The following is a 24510-nucleotide window of genomic DNA, read 5'->3' on the forward strand; positions in this document are numbered from 1 at the left end:
CATGGAGGTGGGAAATGGAATGCAAGTAATAATAAAATAAGGCCATTTTAGCTAGACCAAGAGTATATAAAGGAGAGTAACATATTTTTTACTTTTTTAACATTCATATTTTTGAAATTTTGAGTTCCAACTTTTCTTCAGCCCCTTCCCTTCTCATTGAGAAGATAAAAGCAATATGGTTGATAGGTATTTTACATGAAGTCAATTGTATTTCCGTATTAACCATATTGTTTAAAAAAAAAAAAAAGAAAAGTCAGTCATAGTTGGTTATCATTACACTATTGCAGTTATGTACAGTGTTTTGTTAACTTCATGTGTGTCAGTCATAAATCTCAGATTTTTCTGAAATCATAATATGATTGATACTTATTATATATGAAATCTTCATATTTCCCTATTAACAAGATTGTAAAAAAAAGAAAACCAAGAAAAGTCAGTCAATTTATAATCATTACAGTTATGTGCAATGTTTTAACTTCATTTTGTGTCAGTCATAAATCTCAGGTTTTTCTGAAATCATCTTTTATTTTTTCTTATAGCACAGTACTATTCCATTACAGACATATACCACAACTTGTCCAGCCATTCCCCACTTGATGGACATCCTCTTGATTTTTTTAATTCTTTGCACCCACAAAAAGAGCTGCTATGAATATTTTGTACACATAAGTTCTTCCCTCCCTCTCTCCCTTCTTTCCTCCCTTCCTTCCTCCCTCCTTCTCTTCTTTCCTCCTTTCCTCCCTTTTTTCTTCCCTCCCTTCCTTCCTTCCTTCCTTCCTTCCTTCCTTCCTTCCTTCCTTCCTTCCTTCCTTCCTTCCTTCCTTCCTTCCTTCCTTCCATACATACATCCTTTCCTTCCTCATACTTCCTTTCTTCCTTCCTTCCTTCTATCTATCCATCCTTCCTTCCTTCTTCTCCTTTCTCCCTCTCTTTCTTTCCTCCCTTCCTTCCTTTTTCCCTCCTTCCCACCCTCCTTCCTTCCTTCCTTCCCCTCCTCCCCCCTTCTTTCCTTCCTTTCCCCTTATGGATACATACCCAAGGTATGTATCCATTTGCTAGGTGAAAGGTATGCACAGTTTTACAACTTTTTGAGTCTAGTTCCAAATTGTTCTCTAGAATGATTCAACTAGTTTACTATTCCACTGCCTTATATGTAATTCTGTTCACAACTCTTATCAATAGAGTAGTATATTACTGTATTATTTTTTCATATCCCCTCCAGCATTTGTCATTTTCATTTTTTTAAAAATCATGTTAGCCAGTCTGATAGGTGTAAAATGGCCCCTCAGAGTTGTTTAATTTGCATTTTTCTATTAGTAGTTTTAAAGTATTTTTTAATATGACATTGTTATCTTTGCTTTCTTCTGAAAAATGCCTAATCGTATCTGTTGGCCTTATTTTTTAAAATTTAGATCAACTCCTTATATATTTGAGAAATGAAACTTTTATCAGGTAAACATAATGTAAAAAAATTTACCTCAGTTTCTTGTTTTCCTTCTGATTTTGGCTGCATTAATATTGTTTATGCAAAAAACTGTAATTTTACATAATCACAATTGTTCATGTTGTCTTTCATGATCCTTTTGTATCTTGTTTGATCATAAACTTTTAACTTATCCATAGATATCTGACAAGTAATTTTTTCCATTTTCCAAAGGCGACTAAAATTAAATTATAAAGGAAAATTAGAACCAGGTGGGGAAAAACTTTAAATACCAAACAACAGAGCTTGTATTTGATCCAAGAACAATAAGGAGGCATTGTAGTTTGCTGGGCAAGAGGAGTGATATATAGTATTTTAGAAATATCACTTTGGCAATTTTAGTGAAGGGAGAAACTTGAAATAGGAAGACCATCTTTAGAAGTCTTTAGAAACAAGGGGTCACCGCCACTCCATGATGAGACATGGGAGGAAATGTTTATTGGAAATAATTAGTACTGCAGTTTTTCCCTAGGCTTCATCATTCTTCCCTGTTCCAAGATTATTTAGGACAAAGGACTATATCTTAATTATCTCTCTAACTCCCCTATTTTCTAGCACAGTTTTCGGAAGACAGTATGTACTTAAAAATGGTTATTGAATAAGTGAATGAAAATTACACAGAGATTCTTAACTTTGGATCCATTAAGAAAATTTTTTAAAAAATATTTTCCATTGGCCTTTGTAATACTATGTGTTTTATTTTATGCATTGAAAAACATTATTCCTAAGAAAAGCTCCATAGACTATCAGACTGCCAAAGGAGTTTATGATCCCAAAATAATATCCTAATAGGATAATTGAGGAAAGCACTTTACAAACTAATTTTTTTTGTTTTTTGCTGAGGCAATTGGGGTTAAGTGACTTGTCCAGGATCACATAGTAAGTGTTAAGTGTGTCTAAGGCCAGATTTGAACTCAGGTTCTCCTGACTTCAGGGCTGATGCTTTATCCACTGCACCACCTAGCTGCTCCTTTACAAACTATTTTATAAATATGAGCTTAAGTTAATAAAATCAGTTCTTTATTCCCAACAACCTTGGATATATATGATAGCAATTTTTATCTTGGGTCTGAAAATATTTGTTCTGCTCCTCATTTCCCTTATACTTGGGAATAGGACGATTCTTTAAATTAATTATTTAATTAGATTTTTTTTCCCTGATTGAGTTTAAAATTTTTTTTTATATTTGTTTTTAAAACTTTTGAGTTCCAGATTCTTTCCCTTATCCTTATTAAGAAACCATATGTGAAGTTGTGCAAAACATTTCCATAAAAGTCATGTTGTGAAAGAAAACATAATTTCCTACTCTAAAAAAAATATTTAAAAAATTTAGAGAGATAATGCTTCAATCTGTATCCAGACACAGTCATTTTTTTCTCTGTATGGATAGTATTTTTCATGATAAGTCTGTTAAGAGTAGTGGTTGTTTATTATTGTACTGCTTTAGACTAACAGTCATTTACAGCTGATCAGAATGGGATGATGTTTTTAATTTGTTTCCAATACACAATTGCTTTATGAATTGTGTTGGGAGAGAAAAATCAGAGCAGAAGGGAAAAACCATGGGAGAGATTTAAAAAAAAAAGTGAACATAGCAGGTATTGATTTACATTTATTCTCCATAATTCTTTTTCTGGATGACATTTTCTATCCAAAGTTTTTTGGGATTGCTTTGGATTATTGAACCACTGAGAAGAACTAAGTCTTTCATAATTGATCATCGCCCATTCTTGCTATTATTGTGTGCAATTTATTCCTGGTTCTGCTTGTTTCACTCAGCATCAGTTCATGTAAATCTTTCCAGGTCTTTCTAAAGTCAGCTTGTTCATCATTTTTTATAGAGCAGTAATATTCCATTATTTACATATACCACAACTTGTTTTGGCTATTCCCCAGTTGATGGGCATCTAAGAATGGAATAATTTTTAAAGAAATTACATTTATTGACATATTTTGTTTTTTTACATTGCCAGGATTTTTCTGGATATCTTTCCTTCACACTTCCAGAAAGCCATCTCATGTTTTTCAAAGAAAGAGAGAAATGGAGCCAAAAAAACTCAGCAAAATCAATTATGGCTTCAAAAAAATCTGAAAATACATGTAGTATATCACATCCATGGACCTCTGAAGGTGTGGGGTGAAGATATTTTTTCATATCTTTTTTTGGAGTTGTACTTGCTCTTTGTGATTTTGCAATATCCACATACATTTTTTTTGTTTTTTTTTCCATTTATGTTGTCACTGTATTTTTTTTTTTTTTTTGGCTCTGCTTATTTCATTCTGTACCAGATAATGTAAATTTTCCCATGCTTCTCTATCTTCATTATAATTACTTTATTTGCATAATTCCACATTGCTTTTCAGAATGGTTGTAATAATTCATAGCTTCACCAAAAATGCATTGTGTGCCTAACTTTCCAGAACCCTTTCAATACTGACTTCTGATGGGATGATTTTAGTAACAGTGTGAGAAAAGGGGATTGTTGTCCTTTGTGTTAGAAGAAACCCTGTTGCTAGTAACAAAGTGGAATGAGCATAACAATGTTTGAAAACAACCATCTTTTCTTGTATTTCAATTTGGAAACAGATGATTTTTGTTGTTGTTGTCCCTGGTTCTATTAAGACAGCATATTTCTAGGAAGTTGGGGAGCTGTGGTTTTCTGCTTTAAGCAAGATAACAGGAAACAAACATTCCTTGCTTCCTGTTAGGTCATTGGACTTTTACTATCTCATTAAGGCCTGTGATATCTGGGCTGTGTGTTTTCAGTTTGGAATTCTTGTCTTCTGAGACAGGCAAGATTGTTTCTGCAACAAAATCTAGTGTATATCTTTCTGAGAAAAGCTATGATTGTTGTGAGAACTTAATTTGTCACAGCTACCCTTCTGGGTCCAGAGGATCACATCTGGGACTCTTGCCTTTATGGTTATTTATGATGGAGTAATACAGAATCCTTGAGTTAGAAGAGCTAACTTGTACTTGAACAGGAATCTCTTCAACAGCATTCTTGAAAAGTTGTCATCTGTCTCTAGTAAGGGGGAGGGAATCCACTACCTCGCAAGATGACCCATTTCTCTTTGGGGCTGTTCTCATTGTTATGAAATTTATACTTCCTCGTGCTGAAGTCTGCCCCTTGAACTTCCCAAATATTACCCTGCTTAGCTAAAATTTATAAGCATTTATTTATTAAATAGCCACCTATACTTGGCTGTGGGAAAGATCTAGATAGACATGGTCTCTGCTCTTAGAGAGCTCACAATATATATGTATACCATTAACAGTTATATAAAGTAAAACATGATATGTATATAAGAGAGATAGCTTGTTGTATGATGTCCAAGGGAGAAAGGGTAATTTCCAACTTAGGGGCTAAGGTAAAAGCAAAGCCTTGAAGGTTGGGCAGAATTTCAGAAGGTCTGAGTTTAGAGATGTGGAATGGAGGTAAAGAAAAGAGCATGAACAAAGAAAAGGCGCAAAGAAAACAGGATTTTTTCAAGAAGGGCACATGGGGTGGGGTCTTACTGGCTAGTTTAGTGTGACATAAAGAGGAGAGGCAAAGGGTAAGATTGGAGTAGAAAGTGTTCCCACTTCTGAGAAGCCAATCCAGTCAAAAAGCATTTGGGGAACATTTGCTTTTGATAGGCACTATGCTAAGCATTGGGTGTACAGAGGCAAAAATCAATCCTGCTGTTAAGGAACACAAAGTTTAACAGCATGTAAATGACTGTATATGAATGAGACATGCAGGACAGATTGGAGTTAATCTCAGTGGAAAGGTGCTTGGATTGTGGAAATTGGCAAAGGCTTCTGGGGAAGGTGGGATTTTGGCTGGGGCTAGAAGGGAGCCACGGTGGGCATTCCAGGTTTGTGAGGTAGCCAGTGGAAATGCATGGATTTGGAGGGAGTATCAAGGGATGGAGCATAGTGTGGAAGGGAATGGTAAGGAGGTCTTAAGACTGGAGAAGAATTGGAGAAGAATTTTTCTTAGAAGTCTTAAAAGCCACAAAAGGTATTTTTTATAGGTAATAGGGTATTACTGGAGTTTATTGAATGGAGAGTAGAGGTAGCATTTAAAAGTAAATAGGATAATGGGGAAAAGATGTTTGTGTTTAATTTTTTTTCATTTTTATTATTTTTTTAATTTACAAAACATGGGTAATTTTTCCAACATCAACCCTTGCAAAACCTTTAATTTTTGATTAAGAAATACAGCTTCTCTTGCCATGTCTCTTGAAACTTCTGCCTCCTTCCATTGATTAGGATAAGACTTTTCCAGTTTTGATATTGCTGAGTGATGTAGCTACCAGTGGTTTTTGTAGACGGCCTGCCTGAGAGCAACTATTAATTACATACTGATCTCTACTGAATGCCAGGTGCCAATCTTAGTTACCCTGCCATCTATCATGACTTAACCTTTTGAATAATTTCACAAGGAACTCCAAAGTAGAACCCATTTCTTTGGAGGGTGTGGTAGGAGAGATAGATTTTTTTTTTTTTTTTCTGAGAGCCACCAATCCAATCACCTGGTTCACAATATTAGGGATGCAGCAGCTAGCACTTGTGAGCCTACAAATATGAAAATGACTTCATCTTATTAGTGCTGTGGTTGGCAAGATTGGACAGAATCATGATGAGGAAAGGCTAAGTGATAATCTACAGAACCTATGTTATCAGGTGGTGTGTTGATGACAGGCTCTAAGTAGAATCGAAACCACCTTTTTATTCATCCTTCAGAAATCATGGCGTTTTCTTAGGCCTGGTGGCAAAACTTTATAGATCATCCCTGGATCTTGTATAACCCTGCTAAGTGTTTGATTTTTTCAGCATGCCCTAGTAGACAAGTGGCAGTGATTCCCAAGCAGTGAAGAGTATTACAGGTACCCAGGAGGGTTTTGTCCCTTCTGATTGTCACTGGCTTATCAGTATTGTCTCTTGGATCCATGGCATGTTATAGATGAAGAGAAGACTATCTTTTCTGATTTCCTTTCTCCCCTTTGTACTTTTTGTTTTTTGCTGAGAATTGGGGTTAAGTGACTTGCCCAGGGTCACAGAGGTAGGAAATGTTCCCATTTATACTTAATCTTTCATCATCTGGTCCCCTTTTCTCTTCTTAAAAGCTAGCTCTTGACAAAGTATTTTACACATTGTAGATGTTTAAACAGTGCCTATTCAATCGACTTATATTGAATAAGCCGCCCAGCCTCCTATGCCCATTATTCTTGGCTTTGGGGCTAGAAGAGTCATAAGAATCCATGTAACTATGTAACATTAAGTAAGTAGTTTTATCTCGCTGAGTCTCAGTTTGTTCATATTTTTCAAAAGTACTTACTCTATCTGTCTTCTGAGTTTTTGTGAGAATCAATAAAGGTTATATATGCAAAATGCTTTCTAATTTAAAAGACCTACAGACATGTGAATGAGGCCTGTTGTTTTTGGCTTCCTACCTAGAAGCCTGGTTTCCCTCTCAGATTTGATGCCTTGTTTCCAATACAGATGGTGGAATTTAACTGCATGTACCAGCCTAATGGAGTTCCTACTGTCTTTGTAAGTAAGCATTTGAGCTCCAGACCTGTTATACTGGTTCTGAAAGAAGGCCCCATGAGGCTGCACTAGAAACCAATGGTGGTGTTTGAAATATTTAGTGGAGAATGTTTCCCCTAATGTTCCCTCTGCTAGAGGCTTTGCTGAGTTTTCTCCAGTGCCCCTATGTCCTGGACACCATGGTTAGGTAATTTGGCTCTTGCATTGCCTTGACTGTAACCCTAAACAAACCACTTCTTCCTTTTTAAGTCTCTTTTTTACCATCTTGAAGGGTGGTAGAGTAGAAAAAACACTGATAATCAGGAGATCTAGGCTCAAACTTGTCTCCGTTAACCTTATGTTTCTGATCCCTGTCTCTAAAATAGGGATAATAATACTTCCTTAAACCCCATGCCACAGCAAGGAAAGTGTGCTGTAATTCTTAACTTTAAATACATATGTACATTTATTATGAGCTAGCCATCTTTTTTTTATAAAGCTTTTTATTTTAAAAACATTTGCATAGATTATTTTCAACATTCATACTTGCAGACCATTGTGTTCCAAATTTTTTTCTCCCTTCCTTTCCCCCAGACAGCAAGTAATCCAATATATGTTAAACATGTACAATTCTTCTATACATATTTCCACTATTATGCTGCACAAGAAAATTCAGACAAAAAAGGAAAAAAATGAGAAAGAAAAGAAAATGTAAGCAAACAACAAAAAAAAAGGTGAAAATGCTATGTTGTAATCCACAGTTAGTCCCTATAGTCCTCTTTCTGGATACAATCTCGCCATCACAAGTCTATTGGAATTATCCTGAATCACTTCATTGTTGAAATTACAGTTGATCATCACAGAATCTTGATGTTGATGTGTGTACAGTATTGTCTTGATTCTTCTTCTCACTTAGCATCAGTTCATGTAAGTCTCTCCAAGCTTTTTTGAAATCATCCTGCTGGTGGTTGTTTCTTACAATAGTATTCCATAACATTCATATACTATAACTTAGTCAGCCATTCCCCAGCTGATGGGCATCCACTCAGTTTCTAGTTCCTAGTTGCTACAAACATTTTTTTGCACATGTGGGTCCTTTTCCCTTTTTTATGATCTCTTTGGGATACTTCTCAGTAGAGACATTGCTGACCACACATAATTTGATAGCCTTCTGGTCATAGTTCCAGATTGTTCTCCAGAATGGTTGGATCAGTCCACAACTCCACTGACAATGTATGAGTGTCCCATATTATTTTTTTCACATTCTCTCCAACATTCATCATTACCTTTTCCTGTCAGTCTGAAAAGTGTAGTTCTGAAAAGGGGTACTTCAGAGTTGTCTTAATTTGAATTTTTCTGATCAATAATGATTTAGAACATTTTTTCATATTAAAAATGGTTTAATATCTTTAGCTGAAAATTGTATATACTCTTTGACTATTCATCAACTGGAGAATCAGCTACCTTTCTCTGTCGTCGCTTGAGATTTGCTTTGTCTTCAGAGTGTTTTGATAGCAGCCGAACATCTGTTTGAGAATTAGCAATCCTATAATTATAAAGGAAATAACTTTAGCTCATGAACCCAAGAATCAGGTTTCAAACCCCAGTTCTACATACAGAGATGAGGAGTGAATTGCTCATGGCCACAAAGGTGTTACTTAGGTTCTGTTAGCTTCTTTTTTTGTAGACGAGGAAACTAAGTTTGAGACTTATAGGATTTCAAGTTTTCCTTGCTCCAAATGCAGCTTTCTATTTCAATAGTCACTTAATTGCTATTAGCAATAGTTCTTGAAGAGGACCATGACATCAGAGAGGTGATGCCATGACATGCAAGTGAATTGATTTAAGCGAAGGAGGGCTGGGCAGGATCACCTGCCTCATTTTCCTCTCCAGAGCCATCTGAAATCAGTAAAAAGATATGGATCAAAATGACTGGAGATGGCCCTGGATGCAGTGGGAAATCTTGATTTTTTTAAAACTAAGATCTTCAACAGGTTTCACTTTGAGGCTGTACTCATCAGTGATTAAGATTAGGTAGCCATGAGGCAAATGACCTCTTTCACTCAGTTAAAAGGAGACCTAAGTTTATTAGAGTAGTGACAAAGCTGAAATGGGAACTTGGCTCTTGCATCTACACCTCTTTTGCAAAGTTCCAGATCTGGTCGTCACAGTGTGTTTACCTGGGCATCAATAAAATATATATGTATATGTGTGCATGTGTGTGTGTCTATATTTATGTCTATATCTTTTTGTTCTTTAAAACATATGTGTGGACAATTCTTCAACATTAGCTCTTGGAAAACCTTGTGTTCTAATTCCTCCCCTTCCCCCATTCCCTCCCCTAGATGGCAAGTAGTCCAATATATGTTAAATATGGTAGAAATATATGTTAAATCTAATATATGCATACATATTTATACAATTATCATGCTGCACAAGAAAAATCAAATCAAACCAGTAAAAAAAAAAAAAAAAGAAAAATGAAATTCAAGCAAACAACAACAAAAAGAGTGAGAATGCTATGTTGTGAACCACATTCATTCTCCATAGTCCTCTCTCTTTGGGTATAAATGGCTCTCTTCATCTTTGAACAATTGGAACTGGTTTGAATCCTCTCATTCTTGAAGAGAGCCACATCCATCAGAACTGATCATCGTATGATCTTGCTGTTGCCATGTATAATGATCTGGTTCTGCTCATTTCATTTAATATCAGTTCCTGTAAGTTTTTCCAGGCCTCTCTGAAATCATTCTGCAGGTCGTTTCTTACAGAACAATAATATTTCATAACATTTATAGACCATAACTTATTCAGCCATTCCTCAATTGATGGACATCCACTCAGTTTCCAGTTTCTAGCCACTACAAACAGGGCTGCTACAAACATTTTTGCACATGTGGGTCCCTTTCCCTCTTTTAAGATCTCTTTGGGGTATAAGCCCAGTAGTAGCACTGCTGGGTCAAAGGGTATGCACAGTTTGATAACTTTTTGAGCATACTTCCAAACTGCTCTCCAGAATGGTTGGATCTGTTCATAGTTCCACCAACCATGTATTAATGTCTCCCTGGGCATCTTTGAGAAGATAATGCTGATTTCCTAGTCTCTCCTTTTCTTCTCAGCTGCCTTCTCTAGGATAACATGTCTAGCTGGTCAGCAAAAATGATTTCCTGCTAACTTCTTGTCTGCTCTTTACCTCATATCTTTTGCAGCAGTCTTTCTTCTTTCCTTTGAAAGCTGTCTAGCATTCATAGAACAGGAGATTTTCTCATTTCTTCCTACTAAGGCAAAAGAATACAATTTTCTGGTGACTTTTAGAGCTAGAAAAAACAATTATAGAAGACTCTCTCAACCATGTACTTTCTGTCAAGTCTAGTACTTGAGTTCCTGTTAGTAAGAGCGCAGGTTAGGGAGATAACTATTGACTTGGAAGGGGAATAATTCTTTTATTTTTAATTTAATTTTTTTTGTATTTAATAAATGCTTTTTAATATATATATTTAAAAAGAATGGTCAATCTGTACATATTATACAATTTAAGAGTTAGAGGGAATCTCAGTTAGCATTCACCTAACCCATATAGAAAAGGTTCTCCATTGTAACATACCTACTAAATGGTTGTCCAACCTCTGCTTGAAGATCTGCAAGAAGAAAGGACATTTTGAGGCAACACATTTCCAAAGTAATAGGGCAATCTAAAAGAGTGTACAATGAGATGTCCAAGTATAAGAACATATTCCAAATCCCAGTACAAAATAGTTCCTGGACACTTTTTAAACTGATAGGATGAAGTTTAATGGAAAATAATGTTTTAAATCCGGCACTTGATTTTTTTTGGACATTTATGTATTCTTCTTTTCTCTTTTTAATGAAGCTTATTTACAAAACACATGGTTAATTTTCAACACTCACACAAAACCTTGTGTTCCAAAATTTTTTTTCCCTTTCCTAGATGGCAAGTAATTCAATATATGTTAAGCATGTGTAATTCTTCTATATACATAGATTTCCACAATTATCGTGCTGCACAAGAAAAACCAGATCAAAGGGGGGGGGGGGGAATAAGAAAGAAAACAAAATACAAGCATATACAACAATAAAAAAAGTGAAAATACTATGTTGTGATCCATTCAGTCAAGGGAAGTAATTCCTAAAAGACTTGGAAGAAACCTTGGAAGTCAGCTAATTTAAATCCTTTTATGGATGAAAACCTGAGGTGCCCAGATACTGTAGAATTCTTGTCTAGAGTGATTGAGGGAATCAAGAACATCCAGGAATTGAAACCAGGGTCCTTGTCCTTCCCACAACCCTGTATTGTTTCTCAGGACTTTCACTAAAATGCCGTTTAGATTTCTCTTGCCTGGTGTGGGGGTGTCCTTGGGTCCTCTGAAGTCTGTGTCAACAAAGGCAGAGTATGCCAAATCAGAAAAGCTTTGTGTATAGGCCTGGTGACTGCTAATATGCTTGTCAAAGGATTTCACTTAACTACTAGTTAAATATGGAGAGGCTCATCACTAAAAGGTCTATATTAAGAAACTCTCCTAAAGAAGTCAACTTGGGGGATGGGTGGGGAAGGGTCATAATACCAGTGAAGCCATGGCTTCATCAAGCAATTATACAGAGAGGGTGTTGTTACCAAATGGTAGTTATGAGCCACAGTATGGTTTTTGGATCCCACTGTGAAACTTGGACTGTGTAAGCATTGCCAATGGACTTAGCAAAACATTATCCTTGGGCTAGGAACAGGGAGAACTGAAATAATAACATTTCTGTGGCACTTGACAGATTATAAAACACTTTGCTTACAATCATCCTGGAAGACAGGCTGTACAAGTATTATCCCCAGTTTATACCTTATAAAGTGATTAATGGTGGAGTCAGGTCTTGCACCTAGGGCTTTAGGTCCTACACTCTTTCTAATAGGAAAGGAGAAGGGGGAAGAGGCGAAAAGATGTGAATAAGAAGAAAAAGAAAAAGATTGGGATCTGGGGAGAAAGGACTCTGAGAAGTTGTTTTACTGATGTTTGCCCTGTCTCTGTCCTTTTCTCATCTCTAAGTCTTCCATGATGATCTTAAGTCCCTTAACTATAAATCCTTTTCTTGGTGCAGATGACTTTTTCTGCTTAGGGTGGAAGGAGAGAACAATTGACGGGAAGACCACTAAATGCCCTTTGTGGATTTCCTCTCATGAAAAGATTCCAGGCCAAAAAGGAGCCTTTCTTTCTCCTTTTCTGTCTGGCCAAATTGTATAAAGGATCCTGAGTGCTGGAGAGCCTGCAGTAACCTGAATGGTGGAACACTCACAAGATGGCCTTGCTTATCAATCCCAAGATGGCCTTGCTTATCAAACACAATAAAGGGAAGCATTGACTCTTCACCCTCATGACCCCATCTTGAGATCTTGGAGGTCACCCTCTACTGTGGTTGAGCTACTCTCTGTTTACTGGCTGATCTGAACATTGTCTTTTACTGATGTTACTGGATCTCTTGTGTTTTTTTCAGGCAGATTTTTTGAAAGGATTACCTGTCTACAACAAGAGCAATTTTAGTAGATTTCATGCTGATTCGGTGTGCAAAGCCTCGGTGAGTAGTTTTGAAGGGTGGGGTGGTATAGAGAGGCTTTGTGGGATGAGGCAATTAGAAGGAGTATCACTTGCCATGAGCTCCTTTTTTTGCTAGAGGGACCTTGGAGTTAGAGATAGAATTAGTTTGGAACTAATTGCAGCTAAGCAGTTGTAAGGGATATGATTCAGGTGGATTATTAATTATAGCTTATGCTTTGTTTCATGTGCTTTTCCCATTGAAGGTAAGGACTCAGCATTGTGGAGGGACACTTGGTTGAAGGTTGCAAGCTCTAGTCTCAGCTTGGATCTGGATTTCTGAGAGTTTTCCTTTCTGTAAATTGAGGAATTGAACTCTATCATGGGAGAATCCTCCTTTTCATTTTAATTCCAAGTGTCTAAGTTCTGAGGTGCCACATTCTGCCTCTGTAACACACTAGTAGCTAATTTGAGCTGAGTGGTTGTGGGAAAGGGATAGAATATGTCTTTATCCTCATTTCCAAGTACTTTGGGCATTCCTCATCACCACATGGTTCCTAATCTCTTCCTTCCTGATTCTCCTACAGAACAGACGGCCATCAGTCTATCTTCCCACAAGAGAATATCCATCAGAACAGAGTAAGTGAAATCTTTTTCTTGACCTATTGTGCTTAGATGCCAAGCAGGGATTTGGGTTTACTAGCCTAGGAGTTGGGGAGGAGAGCACCTTCTGTCTTCCCAGGAGAAGGATGCTGGCATGTCAGGCCAGGCTAGGCCCAGGCCAACCAGAGGCTGTGGTCCAAAATGATTTGTGTTTGAGCGGCTGAGCTCAGGAAAGAGGATCAAGATCTCCACCCTGCTGTTGTCCCCATTTATAGCAAGCTAGCTTCCATAGCTCTGAATTCTCTGATCAGAACATCTGGGGCCAAGCTTCTCGCTCCTTTCATTTACTGAAGAGGGTGCTGTTACCTTGTTAAGCCATATCTTTTCATCAGGGAAATTGGGACATGACTAGGTAGAAGTTGGCTTTTTATCCTATCTGTGAAGAAAGAGTTACCTGAATAAGAATATACTGAAGAATATGTGTTGTAAAAAACAACACTGGATATCATGTCAGAAAATCTGGGTTCAAGTCCAGGTTATAGCTGTGTGTCTCTTTCCTAATCCCCAAAACTCATATTTTCTTTCTGCATTTTAGTTTGCTCATCTCTTAAAAGGGGATAATAATGCTTGCAACATTTACCTCATAAGATATTTCTGAGACTGTTTTATAAATTGTAAAGTACTATATAAATATGAGTTGCTATTTATAATAGTAAGAACAATAGCAATGATAAAATCTGTAGAATACTGGTTTTCCAAGGCTAGACCTATGGAGCAACAACCTGGAATAGTTTTTTATCTGAGCTTGGTGTCTTGGTGTCTGTTATTAAGGACAAGCTGATCCTTATCAATACTACTAGAGGCCCTATAAAGTACGGCCGGCTCTTTGGGAAGTTTTCTTTCTTTTTTTTTTTTTTTCTGATCTCCAAATACATGTAAAAATAGTCTTCAACATTTGCCTTTGCAAAACCTTGTGTTCCAAATTTTTCTCCCTCTTCCCATTTCCCTATCCTAGATAGCAAGCAATCAAATATAGATTAAACATATACATTTCTTCTAAACATATTTCCATATTCATCATGCTACACAAGAAAGATCAGATCAAAAGGTGAAAGAAAAAAAACCATGAGGGCGAAAAAAACAAGCAAACAAACAACAACCAAAAAGGTGAAAATACTATGCTTTGATCCACATTCCATTCCCATAGTCCTCTCTCTGAGTGCAGATGGCCTGAATCACTTCATTGTTGAAAAGGGGTGTCCATCACAATTGATTATCACATAATCTTGTTGCTGTGCACAATGTTTTTTTGGTTCTACTCACTTCACTCAGCACCATCACTCTGGAATCATCCTGTTGGTTGTTTCTTACAGAATAATAATATTCCTTAACATTCATATACCACAATTTATTCAGCCCTTCTCCATTTGATGGACATCCACTTAGTTTCCAGTTCCTTGCCACTACAAAGAGGGCTGCCACAAACTATTTTGCACATGTGTGGGTCCCTTTCCCTTCTTTATGATCTCTTTGTGATAAGACCCCAGTAAATTTATGCAGAGCTTGATAACCCTTTGGGCATAATTCCAAATTGCTCTCCAGAATGGTTGGATCAATTCACAGTTCCACCAACAATATAGTAATGTCCCAGTTTTTTCCCACATTCCCTCTAAAATTAATCATATCTTTTCCTGTTGTTTTAGCTGAGGTTTGAAATGGTATCTCAGAGTTGTTTTAATTTGCACTTCTCTGCAAATAGTAATTTAGAGCATTTTTTTGTGTGACTAGAAATGGCATGAATTTCTTCATCTGAGAGTTGTCTGTTCATATCCTTTGACCATATATCAGTTGGGGAATAGCTTGTATTTGGAAGTTTTCAGTTAATGAAGTAAATAGAATTTTATCCTGGAGTTCTTTTGCCCACTTTTAAACTCCTCAGACATTTAAGATGTCCTGTTGAAAATACTGATCTGCTCATTATAAATCATTCTTAACAAAAAAACAGAACTCCTAAGGACCTGGCCTAGTGCTGGGAAATACTTTGTTTATCTTGTGCCCTGAAGGAGGCCACATTTGAGATCTGGAAAAGACCCCCTAATCTATCTCTTTTATTGAATAGGAAAAAACAGGCTCAGAGGGGAGTGAGAGACTTGTCTGAAGTCACATGGTATAAGGTAGAGCTCTTTGCTTTAAAATATTTTATAAGATTTCCCATTAATTCAAAATGGTTCTGGTGGTTGGAATTCATGATAGAGCTGAAACAACACTTGTGTGTCTGAGGCAAAGATGACAAGTTCCATAATTGTAGCCCCTCCATCTGCTGTGATTGCTGGACATTTGAGCCGCCACTGTCATGTGTCATTGACACAGGAATTGAAAAATGAAGCATCATGACTAACTGCTGCTTTCTGTTTGTGTGTCTACCCCTCCAGTTATCGTAACAGAAAAGACAAACATTCTTTTACGTTATCTTCATCAGCAATGGGACAAAAAGGTAAGTGCTGCAACTTGGGGAGAAATACCATTTCATTGCAGAAATAGGAATATTCAGGTGGGAATGATGGGTGATGGCTGTCCTTCTCTAGGCAAACTCTTTCTTTTGATCAGTCACCCAGCCAACTAGCACTTTCAGGTGGCCACTAGGTGCCAGATACTCTGTGAGGTGCTGAGCATACAGACCCAAAAAGGTGATTGTCAGGTTCTTGGGCATCAGGAGCCATGAGTCTTGCTTGAAGTCACCTTCTTTCTTGGGGCTCAGCAGATGGTCTGACTTAGAGGCCAGGAGTACTCCCTACTCTTACTCATAGCCTTCTGAGTCCCATGTGAGAGGGAGACACTACCGAGTGTAGGGCAGTTTTCCCAACTCTTGATATTCTGGAAGAGCAAAGAATGATGGAACTAAGAGGAATGGACAGACTGAGCAGCCAAATCATCTCATGGTAGTTATCACCTCACAGACAGGCAGTAAAAGCCAAAAATATTTACTGCAAGTCATAAACTGAATGGTTGGCATTGCCAGATCCTAGGACCCAGGCTTCTTTTTTTTTTTTTTCTTTTCTTTTTTTTTTTTTTAAAGTAACTTTTTATTGACAGAACTCATGCTAGGGTAATTTTTTACATTATCCCTTGCATTCACTTCTGTTCCGATTTTTCCCCTCCCTCTTTCCACCTCCTTCCCCAGATGGCAAGCAGTTCTTTACATGTTAAATAGGTTACAGTATATCCTAGATAAAATATATGTATGTAGAACCGAACAGTTCTCTTGTTGCACAGGAAGAATTGGATTCAGAAGGTATAAATAACCCGAGAAGAAAAACAAAAATGCAAACGGTTTATATTCATTTCCCAGTGTTTTTTCTTTGGGTATAGCTGCTTCTGTCCATCCTTGATCAATTGAAACTGAATTAGCTCTCTTTATCGAAGAGAACCACTTCCATCAGAATACATCCTCATACAGTATCGTTGTTGAGGTATATAATGATCTCCTGGTTCTGCTCATTTCACTTAGCATCAGTTCATGTAAGTCTCTCCAGGCCTCTCTGTGTTCATCCTGCTGGTCATTCCTTACAGAACAATAATATTCCATAACATTCATATATCACAATTTACCCAACCATTCTCCAGTTGATGGGCATCCATTCGTTTTCCAGCTTCTAGCCACTACAAACAGGGGTGCCACAAACATTTTGGCACATACAGGTCCCTTTCCCGACCTAGGCTTCTTGATTCCCAGATCAGGGCTCTTTAAAAAATATATATATATATATTGATTCTTTTTTGTTCTGCACTAGGATTACTTAGACACTCATTACCAATCCTCTCTTAGGACCATGAGAAACTGTTAAATAAAGCCAATAGATACCCTGACTGGACCAGATAGTATAAGGAACATTCCACTCCATACAGACTTCCTCCTTCCATGCTGTATCTGTCTTTTGGGATCCATATATATTTCATAATTTATGTGTGCCTACATGTATGCATGAGGATGTGAGAGATCTCCATCCTTAATCTCCAACCATGCTTGCTGTGTTTGTGTGTGTGTGTCTCTCTCTTTTTTTTTTTTTTTTTTTTTTTGGCTGAGGCAATTGGGGATAAGTGACTTGCCCAGGGTCACACAGCTAGGAAGTGTTAAGTGTCTGAGGTCAGATTTGAACTTGGGTCCTCCTGACTTTAGGGCTAGTGCTCTAACCATTGTGCCACCTAGCTGCCCCACTGTGTGTCTCTTAAATAGATTTGTCTTTCTGCAAGCTTAGGTGCACATGAGCTGTGCAGGCACACTTGCTTATATACATATTCACTGTCTTCTCCCTGCCAGGCTCTTTGAATATTTGGGAGACCCTGGGAACACTCCAGCTCTGCTGCTATTGCTTGGGAATTGAGCAGAACAAGGCCCATTTCTTTTCCACTTTTATATACTCTTCAAATACTTGGAGACAGTTATGCTGTTCCTCCCAGGTCTTACCATTTTCAAATTCACCATTTCTAATTTCTTCAACTAATATGGTAGAATTTCCAATAAATCAATGAACAGTAACCACTTATTAAGCACCTCTGTGTTCCAGGAACTGTGGTAGGTGTTGAGTGTACAAATATCACCTCTCTAAAAAACAAAACAAAATAAAAAACAACTCTCTTACTCTGAGGAAATTAGGAAGAGAACAAGGTATGTTTATGTATTTACCATATGCAGAAAATAATAGGTACAAAATAGGTCTCAAGTTCTACCTTGGAGAGGAAAGATAGTAGAACTTGATACAGTGAGGAGATGCTTCTAGTGGTGCTTATGCTTGAAAGAAGCTGGGGATTCTGTGATGCAAGGGGAGGAAGGAATCATATCCAGCAGGAGGCACAGCCGGTGCAGTCACAGAGACAGGAGATGTGGAAGGGGGAACAACATCAAGAAAGCCAGTTTGATTGGGTCAGGAGAGTAATGTTTAATCTGGGTGGAAAGGTTGGGCTAGTGAAAAGTTAGAGAAATTTCTGTTTGATCCCAGAGACAACAAGGAGCCGCTAGAGTTTATTGAAGAAAGAAGTAACATGATCAGATTAGCTATGTGGAAGATAGATTGGAGTAGGGAGAGGCTTGAGGCAGGGAGGACCAACTGGGAGACCCTTGTAGTAATGTAGGCAAGATGGATGAAGGGTTGAGAGAAAGGAGAAGTGGTCGAATTTGAGATGCATGGAATTACTGTACAGATATACTCCAGTTTGTCTTAATCCTTCCTAGAAGGTAGGCACCAAGAAGAATCATAATAATTGACCTTTATTTGGAGGGTTATTTTCATTCTGGCCCATTCTTTGTGTAGGTAACCACATACTTGGATATATCCGTATTCAGAGTGTGCTCCCAATGTGGAATGAAGCACTGACTGGTCAGGCTAAGTCATATCCCATTAAAACAATGACTCAATCCCATTGTACTAGTAGCATGGGACAATCTCCCTGGCTCAGATTCTACTTCTGCTACCACTTTTATTGTCGTCTCCGTTCCTGGTGATCGCCTTGTGGCCAATGTACTTACATAGCTATCCAAATGTAGAAGGGAGTCTTGATTAGATAACGATTTTTTAGGGAGGGGTGAGGAGAGAGTGTTATGTGAAAAAGAATTGATTGTCCTAGTGAACTAGAAGCTCTCAAAGATCAGTTGTGATGTTGTAACAATCATACCAACCTGATTAGGTCCTAGGTTGTTTTTATACACTTGCAGTCTCTAGAATGAGGGAGATGATCAGATCACTTTTCTCTGATCCTTTTAGACCACAGTTTAAAATTTTCATTTCTGTGTAACAAGGACATAGAAAGGACATTAACAAATTGAAAGATGTAAATGAACACGACCAAGACAAAGGAGTTTCTTAAAAGTATCTACTCATGAAACTGCTAGGGGAGTCATTGGAGTTTATTTAGCAGAGAAGTGATGACCTATGCGTGAGGGAGGCAGGTAGCAGCAGTGGAACTAGGACCTGATCCCAGATCCTTTGACTCCAAGTCTAGGGCTCATTCTACTATTACTTTTCTGCTTCTTGATGGAAAGGATTTCTGCTAAGTAAGCGCTGGCCTTATTTCCCTCTGAGATCCCTTCCAACTCTTGAGGTTCTCTGATCATTTGTTATAGTGGCTCAGCATAGAGTGTTGGACGTTGTTCGGGAAGTGCTGTAATTTCATACTCTCCCTGCCTTCTCCGACTCCTGACTCTCAGATGTAAATAGTCTCCTCAACTGAGCCTTCTGGCCAATGCAAAGGTCGCTCTTTTGTACCAAGGCTATCCAGGGCAGGACCATTTAACTCCCTCTGTGTCCCACCCAACTCTTGTTTGCAGCCATCCAAGATTGCAGAAGGGTTACATGCTTAAAACCGTCTCACCTTTGTAAATCTGGCAACCCAGTCAGCTGCCCTGGAGGTGTGCCTGTCCCCCTCCTTCTCCACTCCCTAGTAGATTGAAAGGGGAGGGGAGAGGAGTTGAGAAAACGATCCTTTTACTTTCCTGCAAATAGGCAGTAATATGTAATACTAATATGAAGTCAGTAAATTGAGTGTGAAGCATAGCAGTGCCCAGAAATTGGTTTTGCCTTTGGCCTTATTCTTGATAGGTAAATAACAGTCCTGCATTAACCCCATGTGTAGAAAATTCTTTTGGCAGTCTTAGGGGCATAGGTCTGTAGGTTAGCCGGCTAATATCACTAAGCCTTTATTATAAGGTGTGTATGGCTTTGTTTTAGACTCCAAGAAACAAGGGGGTGAAGACACTAGTCATAACTACTCACCTTTGTAGAGCCATTAAAAAGGTTTTCTTGTACATAAGTGAAGATGGCCTGGTTATCTTTTAAGATTGTTAGGAGGGAGGCGCTTTGTAAGCCTGAGAATCCTTTGTCTTGGCCCAGCTGCTCGCCTGAGTTCCAGCTTCTCTGGATTGCCTGTTATGGGAGGGGAGTGGCCTCCTTTGGCCTCTGATACTGTGATTCAAGGAAGGCCTATAGAGGAACATTGTGCATTTGTGCATTCCATTAAATGGCCTTGAGAATTCTCTGGAGTTTGGGGTTGGATTCTCCAAAAACCAAATACTAAATTCTCTCTGCACATAATAATCACTCAGGCTGCAATTAATTATATGATTATATGCACTGAGGATTGCATCATAAGGTTTAGGTAAAAGTGGAGCTATGTCTGAGCTCTTCTTCATTGTCATAACCAACATTTATGAAATGTTTTTCCGTATTTTCTCTCATATTCTCCTCCCAATAACCCTGTGAAATAAATGCTTCAATTATCATCTTTGTTTTACAATTGAAGAAACTTAGGTAAACAGTTCAACTGACTTGTCCAGAGTCACAGGCTTAGTGTTTAAGACTGGATTTGCACTTAGTTCATCCCAGTTCTTGCTCTATCCTCTTGTTCACCAATCACCCCTTTTCTTTAGGTATTACATACCATTTAATTTTCGACTTACCTCACCATTCCCCTGCTCCAGCTTGTAATTGATGGCCTCTACTCCCCCCAAAAGCCCATCTATCTGCCAGAATCACTCATTAGGACAACTCTTTGCAAACATGGGGGGCAGGAGGGATCCCTCCCCACTGTCTTTGTTGGGGTAATAAAACTTGTTGCTGTCTCCCCTCATCAAAAAGAAAGCAGAAAATTTGGAACCAGAAGGCTGTTTTTTAATCCTGCCTGTCGTTTGCTAACTTTGCGATTCTGGACAAGTCACTTCATCTCTGAGCCTCCGTTTCCTCCTGTAAAATGGGAGCATCACTTGCCTACTCGGGGTTGTTGTGAAGCTTTAGTGAGTTCATGTGCACAAAGCGTTTGGAGAGTGCTACAGATACTAGAGGGATGGGAGTGCTCAGAACCCCCTGGGGAGAAGCATTGCCCTGGAGTGAGGAGAACATGGCCTTTCCAGCCACAGCTCCATCACTAATTTTAGTTGCTTGACCTTGGAGAAATCAATTAGCCTTGGTTTCCTCTTCTGTAAAATAATACTTGATCTGCTTGGACAAGTTGCTATCTTAAAGTCCCTTCAGTCTGGGGGATAGGGGTTGGGGAGACAACTCTTTTTTTTTTTTTTTAATAACTTTTTATTGACAGAACCCATGCCAGGGTAATTTTTTACAACATCCCTTGCATTCACTTCTGTTCCGATTTTTCCCCTCCCTCCCTCCACCCCCTCCCCCAGATGGCAAGCAATCCTTTACATGTTGAATAGGTTACAGTATATTCTGGATACAATATACGTGTGCAGAACCGAACAGTTTTCTTGTTGCACAGGGAGAATTGAAGTCAGAAGGTATAAATAACCCGGGAAGAAAAACAAAAATGCAAGCAGTTTATATTCATCTCCCAGTGTTCTTTCTTTGGGTGTAGCTGCTTCTGTCTATCCTTGATCAATTGAAACTGAATTAGCTCTCTTTAACAAAGAGTTCCACTTCCATCAGAATACATCCTCAAAAAGTATCGTTGTTGGGGTATATAATGATCTCCTGGTTCTGCTCATTTCACTTAGCATCAGTTCATGTAAGGGGGAGACAACTCTTAATGAAAGTCATAGAGCATTGTTTGAGTGCCTGCTATGTGCCAGCAATCAGGAGAGCCTCTTGAAGGAGGTGACATTGGGAATGAGTGCTCCAGGAACAGCAGACTCAGGTTTAGCATGAGCAGAGGAAAGCCCAGAGTGTGCTTGGGGGACTGGGGACCAATTTCATTGGAGCTTTGTGGTATAGTGAGGGGAAAGGGCCTTGGAGTGTCAGCACGGCCAGTATTATTAGTGAGCTCAGAGGGAACCTTGGAACTGTCCACGCTACCTTTAGATGAGGAAACTGAGGGCAGAGAGGGCAGAGTGACTGACGGGATGATAGAATGTAGAGCCAAAGAGATCCCTGGCTATTGTCTGTGGCCCCTTCAGTTAAGAGACCAGGAGGAAGGGCCCTGCCTGAGGCCAGGCATTAGCTGGAATGGAGCGGGTCCTCAGTAAGGGGCTGTCTAGCAGGCTTTTGCTCTCAGACTTCACTGTGACTGCTAATAGAGCAGCTACTGTATTGGGGGGCTAGCTGGCCTCCCACCTAAAGGGGAAAGCCGCTTTTTTGGTACTTCTCCAGAAGAGGGGTGCAGACCATGGGCTTTCAGGTGGCCATCATTTAGTCCAGTCTTCTCAGGTTACAGATGGTCCTGAGGCCCAGAGCAGACCTGGCCAGGGTCACTGGAGTGCTCATCTCTTTCTTTCTTTCTCCTAACCAGAATGCTGCAAAGAAGAGAGACCAGGAACAAGTAGAACTAGAAGGTGAGAGTTCAGCGCCCCCCCGAAAAATTGCCAGGACAGACAGCCAGGACATGAACGAAGACACTTAGGACTCTTGCTTTCCCTCGACAACTTGTCTACAGGCGCTTCCTGTCTTGTTTCATCACAGTGTGTAAGCCCCTTCCCTCCGCACTATGCAGCCCAAACCACTTCTGACTTCATAGGAGCCAATGTATTTATTTCCGTAATTTTTATTTATGTTGTAAAATGTATGGAGTGATGGTTAAAAGCAAGTCATCGGATGGTGTAGTGTAACATTGGTAGATGCTTTTTAAAAAAATACATGGTCACTTTTTTTTTCCAGGTTTTACTAGATCTGTTACTTAATTAACTCGGAAGTAGCTGGGAAAAGGTGGGAGCCAAGCACAGCCTTATGTGTCTTGTCCCCTCTAGGGCTGGGGCATTGCTTAGTCCCAGAGTCTGGGGGTGGGGGTTCAGTGACAATGCAGTCTGGGCCTTCCAGGCCTTACCCACAAGCTTCTTCTGGGACCTCTTGGAACTCACAGTGTTTCCTCCCAATGGCAGGGCCCTTAGGAGGCCAGTGGGTTTGCTTGCAGCTCCACTCTCAGCCTCAAAAACTGTCGGACTCCTCCCTGCTGGAGTTGGTCAGTTCAGAAGGCTCTTTGTGGGCTTCTCTTGTGCCCCCTGGGCACTTGGCAAAGGCTGCATGTTTGGGCAGTATTGAGTGCTCCAACTGCAGGGCCTCCATTCCAGGAAGCTGGAGTTAAACAGAACTCCTTTGGTTTTTTTGTTTTGTTTTGTTTTTTGTTTTTATTATTATTATTTTTTCCCTCCCACATCAATTTAATAAGGACTGGCGTGTTCAACTTCTCCAATCAAATAAAAGGATATTTCTTATCCCACCTTGAGTATTTGATCGGCAGTACAATTAGTAATGTTGCACTGAGTTTAGTCTGAGTCTGGTTGTCTCTTATCTCTCTCTTCATCGGCCATTTTTATTGAGTTTCTCCGGCCAGCAGTGTCACTCGGGGCTGATGCTTTTCATGGGCGGGGCAACTCTGCCATGGTTCTAAGGATATTCACAGTCTTGGGCTTTTATCTGGGTCTTTGGAGCTTCAGTTGATAGAAGAACAGTGTCCCTGCAGGTTCTGAGCAGCCTAGGCCAGCCCCACTGTTCAGATGTTTGTCATTCTGGTTCAGGAAGACAGGTTGGGGATGATGGTGATCTGCCTTGTCACACTGCAGCCGGGAAAAGAATTGGCTCTCTAGCTCTCAACGAAACTGGGACTTGCCTTCCAAACTGTGTCACTGCCCTGGGGACAACCTCCAGTCTTCTGCCTGCCCTTATCCCCTGTAATGGGGTTATAGGGAGGACAGTAGGAATGCTTAAAGTGATAGTGGTGCCATCAGAAGGGCTCTTGTCTCACACCTGGAGCCAAATCATCCTGATCTGTGGATAGTTGGAGAAAAATGAGTCCATGGGTCTCTCAGCCAGGAGCAGATACCATGGAGGCCAGAAGCACGGGGTCTGCAAATATGCAAGACTCAACTTGGACTGGGACTGAAACATTCGGCTCCTCTCCCTTCCATCACCTCCTCTTGGGACTGGTTTGGTTGCTACTTGCTTTGAAATCCCAGAATGGAAAGAATAGTGAATCCTGAGTGTTACTGTTTGGAGGTGATTAGAGCTGTTTCCTGCAGCGCTATAGATGGGAATGGGACTCCCTGAGCAAGCTCAGCTTAGGCCTGCTGGCAGGAATGGGAGTCTCACCCTTGTATGAGTTTGGAGGTAACTTTGAAAGCATTCAGCCTTCCTGCAAGTTTGGGGATGGAGAGAAGTAGGGGATAAGCATCTCAACTTGCTTTTTTACCTCCTTAGAAGGCAAAGCTGGAAGACCCTGAATTTGTTCTGACTTTGAGGTCGCTTCATATTTTTATCCCAAGTTGTTCCCTATTTGTTAGGATCTCAGCCTGAGAGATAGCACTCCTCCGTGGCTTTTCAGGTGCACCCCGGAAGGATTCCTTCTGAGTCACTTGGTACCGGAAGAACTTCTGGGCAAGAATTCTTGGATTTTGTTACATCTCAGCTGTGGTGCAGGATGGAGTCACTGTGGTG

General features: G+C 39.4%; 1 protein-coding gene across 2 annotated transcripts in view; it reads left to right on the plus strand.

Annotated features, from left to right (window-relative positions):
- DDA1 (DET1 and DDB1 associated 1) overlaps window positions 1-23296 on the plus strand; it is a 36642-nt gene extending 13346 nt beyond the window's left edge. For both annotated transcript variants that reach the window (XM_051972119.1, XM_051972118.1), the window contains exons 2-5: window positions 12501-12581; window positions 13126-13177; window positions 15574-15635; window positions 22373-23296. In XM_051972119.1, coding sequence (XP_051828079.1) covers window positions 12501-12581; window positions 13126-13177; window positions 15574-15635; window positions 22373-22483 — 306 coding nt within the window. In that variant the 3' untranslated portion in view covers window positions 22484-23296. The remainder of the gene's footprint in view (window positions 1-12500; window positions 12582-13125; window positions 13178-15573; window positions 15636-22372) is intronic.
- The last annotated feature ends 1214 nt before the right edge of the window (window positions 23297-24510 follow it).

This window comes from Antechinus flavipes, chromosome 1, assembly GCF_016432865.1.
Source record: "Antechinus flavipes isolate AdamAnt ecotype Samford, QLD, Australia chromosome 1, AdamAnt_v2, whole genome shotgun sequence".
In the NCBI taxonomy this organism is placed as follows: domain Eukaryota; kingdom Metazoa; phylum Chordata; class Mammalia; order Dasyuromorphia; family Dasyuridae; genus Antechinus; species Antechinus flavipes.